This window comes from Protobothrops mucrosquamatus, unplaced genomic scaffold (genome assembly GCF_001527695.2).
Source record: "Protobothrops mucrosquamatus isolate PMUCROS unplaced genomic scaffold, P.Mucros_1.0 scaffold4449, whole genome shotgun sequence".
Taxonomy (NCBI): domain Eukaryota; kingdom Metazoa; phylum Chordata; class Lepidosauria; order Squamata; family Viperidae; genus Protobothrops; species Protobothrops mucrosquamatus.
This window is the reverse complement of record NW_015390359.1, coordinates 62,986-67,104: the sequence shown is the minus strand read 5'-3', so window position 1 is coordinate 67,104 and position 4,119 is coordinate 62,986. Positions and strand designations below refer to the sequence as shown.

Genomic DNA, 4,119 nt, shown 5'->3' with positions numbered 1-4,119 from the left:
ACAGATGTAAGAATGAGGACCAGTCACAAGTTACTTTTTTCAATGGGAACACCTCCCCTCTCTTCTAGGACTGATGATGTTACCTAGTCGGGTAATGAAATGTCCACGTGAAAATAACCATGCTCAGAGAGCACCAAGGACCCCACAGTCCTCCTGTTCTTCTTCGTTTTCTTCCTCCTCCTCCTCCTCCTCCTTCTTCACTCTTCAGCACCGCTTCCTTCTATTACTGATGATGTTACCTAGCTGGGTAATGAAACGTCTGCAAAAGCCACTAAGCTCAGAGAGCACCAAGGACCCCACAGTCACCATTGTCCTCTTCCTCCCCCGCTCCTCTTTCTGCTCTTTATCCTGCTGCTTCTCTTTCCCCTCCTCTTTGTCTTCCTTCTCCTCCACTCCACACCCCCTTCAGAACTGATGACGTTACCTAGTTGGGTCATGAAATGTCTTCAAGGAAACCACCCAGCTCAGAGAGCATCAAGGACCCCACAGTCCTCCTCCTCCTCCTCCTCCTCATCATCATCATCCTCATCCTCATCCTCATCCTCATCCTCATCATCATCATCATCATCATCATCATCATCATCATCATCATCCCTTCTAGCACTAATGACATTACCTAGTTGGGTCATGAAATGTTTGCAAGGGAACCACCAAGCTCAGAAAGCACCAAGGACCCCACAGTCCTCCTTCTCCTCCTCCTTTCTTCTAGCCCTGATGATGTTACCTAGTTGGGTCATGAAACGTCCGCAAGGAAACCACCCAGCTCAGAGAGCACCAAGCACCCCACGGATTAAACTTCGGTGGACATCCTTCGAAGAAGGCGGCGTGGGGTGGGGGGGAGAGAACCGGGCTCCCTCTGGTACAAAGCCTGGCTCAAATTGGGCTGCGGGAAGGGGCGCTCCAGAGTACCCCCTTGCCCCACCCGGCCAGAGGGGTCCCTGCCTCCCTCCTGCGCCCTCCAGGCACCGACGGCCGACAGCGCTCCGCAGCCAGCTGCCTGCCGGAGAGCTGGCGGAGGCGGGAGGAGGGAGGAAGAGGAGGAGGAGGAGTCTCCTCCTCCTCCTCCTCCTCCTCGTGTGCTCAGAGGCCCCGGGGACGCCGGCCAACTTTGCAAAGAGCACCAGGTCGGGGAAGGCAGCGCAGCGCGGCGCAGCGAGGCGCAGCGACTGGATAGCGGGCGGGAGCCCCGCGCCTCCCCGAGCGATGGGCGCCTAGGCTGGGCGGCGGCAACAGCAGGCATAGCACCATGGCCATCAACGCGGACGCACAGCTGGGGAAGGCGCTGGCCGGCGCCCCCCCGCCGGCGCCCCCGGCCTCCTCTTCCTCCTTCTCCTCCTCGCAGGAGACGGAGCAGCTGCTGCAGGACGGCCCGTCGCCCCCCAAGCCCTGCCCGGACGAGGACGGGGTGGCGGGGGCGGCTGCCGTCGGAGAGGCGGCGATGGAGCCCAACGGGCACGGCCTGCTCTACCGGTCGGGCTCGGAGGGCCCGCTGGAGGCTACCTCGCTCTCCCCGTCGCGGCTCAGCCTGGGGCGCGCCTCGTCCACCGCCACCACCTCCAACCTGCCCGAAGCCGGACGCTCGCCGGACTACCTGCCGCTGGCCATCCTCTCCTGCTTTTGCCCCATCTGGCCGGTCAACATCCTGGCCTTGGTCTTCTCCATCATGGTAAGGGGAGATTTAAACCTTTACATCTTCATGATTTGAATTTTTTTTCTCCCCCCCTCCCCCCGAGGTTTTATTCCGGGGGGGAGGGCTCTGATTTAGGGCGAGAGGGGCGGCCTAGGAATTCCAGAACGGGTGCAGAAAGATGCTCAGCGCAAGCGGCGCGCCCAAAGCGCGCGGGCCACCGCCCCGCCAGCGCCTCTCCTGGCGTGCGCCCTGGGCGCATCGGAGCCGCCGCTGCTCTTCCCGGGATCCGGACAGGTGGAGGGCAGACAGGTGGGGCCTGTGAGTGTTGGATGGGGTCAGGAAGAGGTCCCTCTGACGGGGCCCGCGGAGAGCCCCCTCCCAACCGCGACCCTTTCGGAGCAGGCTCGGCTTGGACAGGGGGGTACCTCTCCGCCTCTCCAAACCTTCCCAAAAGCGCAGCGTAAAGTCGGCAGGTTATAAAGCAGGCTGGAGATCCAGCTAGGAGCGGCCACGAAATCCGGGTGTCGTGTGTGTGTGTGTGTGTGTGTGTGTGTGTGTGTGTGTGGGAGAGGAAGAATCGATCCTTCTTTAAACTAACCTAGGCGAGGCAGTTTTTTAAAGTGCAAGGACAGCAAAGTTTTCCCTAACGCAGCCAGCGCTGGTGGGACTCAAAGGGGGCGGCCCGGTTAGGGCCCCTCCGTTTTAGGCCAAGCTTTTTAGAATAATAGAGAACCGGAAAGTGAGGTTCTTTTCAAAGGCTTGGAGGTGAAACGTCTCTTTAAAAATGCCCAACTTCTTCCCAGCAGGAGAAGCGTTTCATTCTGCTGGGAAGAAATAAAAGAAGGGGTTTGGCTTTTATTCTGGAGAAATTTGATGTGCTTCCTTCCATTGATTGATTTCAAGGAATGTGATAGATAACTTCCATTCCTGCCCATTTTGTGGTTTAGACTGAGAGAGAGGGGGGAGGGAGGGGGAGAGAGAGAGAGGGAGAGGGAGAGGGGGAGGGGGAGGGAGGGAGAGAAAGAGAGAGGGAGAGGGAGAGAGAAGGAGAGAGAAGCAGAGAGAGAGAAGCAGAAAGAAGGAGAGAGAGAGAGAGCAGGAGAGAGAGAGGAGAGAGGAGAGAGAGAGAGAAGGAGGGAGAGAGGAGAGAGAGAGAAGGAGAGAGAGAGAGAGAGAGGGAGGGAGGGAGAGAGAGAGGAGAGAGAGAGAAGGAGAGAGAGAGGAGAGACAGAGAGAGAGAGAGAGAGAGAGGGAGGGAGGGAGAGAGGAGAGAGAGAGAAGCAGAGAGAAAGAGAGAGAGAGAGAGAAGGAGAGAGAGAAGGAGAGAGGAGAGAGAGAGGAGAGAGAGAGGAGAGAAGCAGAGAGGAGAGAGAGAGAAGGAGAGAAAAGGAGAAAGAGAGAAGGAGAGAGAGAGGAGAGAGAGAAGGAGAGAGGAGACATAGGGAGAGAGGAGAAGGAGAGAGAGGAGAGAGAGAGAAAAGGAGAGAGAGACAGAAGGAGAGAGAGAGAGAGAGAGAAGGAGAGAGAGAAGACAGAGAGAGAGGAGAAGAAGAGAGGAGGAGAGAGGAGAGAGAAAGAGAAGGAGAGAGAGAGGAGAGAGAGAGAGAAGGAGAGAGAGAAGGAGAGAGAGAAGGAGAGAGAGAGACACACACAGAGAGAGAGAGACAGAGAGAGAAAAAGAGAAAGAGAGAGAAAGATAAGGAGACAGAGAGAGAGAGAGAGAATTAACTTTGCTTTAGATCTGCCCAGCTGTGTACTTCACTTCTTGGGGTGGGGGGGCTCAGGGGGGGCTCTATCCCACCCCAAAAAAAAGATCTACAGCCAGGAATTTTGTAGTGAGGACAGAATTAGAAAACCTCTCTTAAAACTGAGGCAGTTGGATTCCAGAACTTCTGGTCTTCCCCCAGCAAATTTAACCAGGTCGGTGAAAGAATCCGTGTCGAACCACGATTTGCTTTTTGTGGCTTGTGGGGTTCTGCACATCTGGCCTGTTTCTGTGGTTTGTCCTTCAGCAACCTTGCACGAATCCTGGAAAACGGGTCAAGTCATGAGTCGGGTGAAACATGTTGCGTGAACGAAGCGGTTAACGATGAGGTCCTGTGGAAAATCCTCAGGCGCCTTCCCGAGCATGTGCCGAGTGCTTTTTCTGGTTCAGCCATCCGCTGCACCCCTCAATCTGTTTTCTTTCCTTTGCTAGATAGCAGGCAGGACTCAGAGGCAATACTGTCGTACGGAAAAGAAGGGGGGGGGCAGTTGTCTTGCTCTTTGTCACCCTGGAGGGCAGGATCCGAACCAGCAACTTGGAGTAGATTTGGGTTATCAATAAAGGAGAATATTTGTAGCGCAAGGTTGAAAGGAGGGGTCCTGGGTGCTCTTTTGAGCTTTGTGGTTTTCTTGCAAACGTTTCATGACCCAAACTTGGTAACATCATCAGTGCTAGAACTGTGTGGTGGTGGTGGTGGTGGTGGTGGAGGAGGAGGAGGAGGAGG

At 55.9% G+C, this 4,119-nt stretch overlaps 1 protein-coding gene across 1 annotated transcript in view; it reads left to right on the top strand.

The window, feature by feature from the left end:
* Positions 1–1,246: 1,246 nt before the first annotated feature.
* The window catches only part of TRARG1 (trafficking regulator of GLUT4 (SLC2A4) 1), a 13,224-nt gene continuing 10,351 nt past the window's right edge, over positions 1,247–4,119 (top strand). Inside the window, exon 1 of the mRNA XM_015828388.1 lies at positions 1,247–1,666. Coding sequence (XP_015683874.1) covers positions 1,247–1,666 — 420 coding nt within the window. The remainder of the gene's footprint in view (positions 1,667–4,119) is intronic.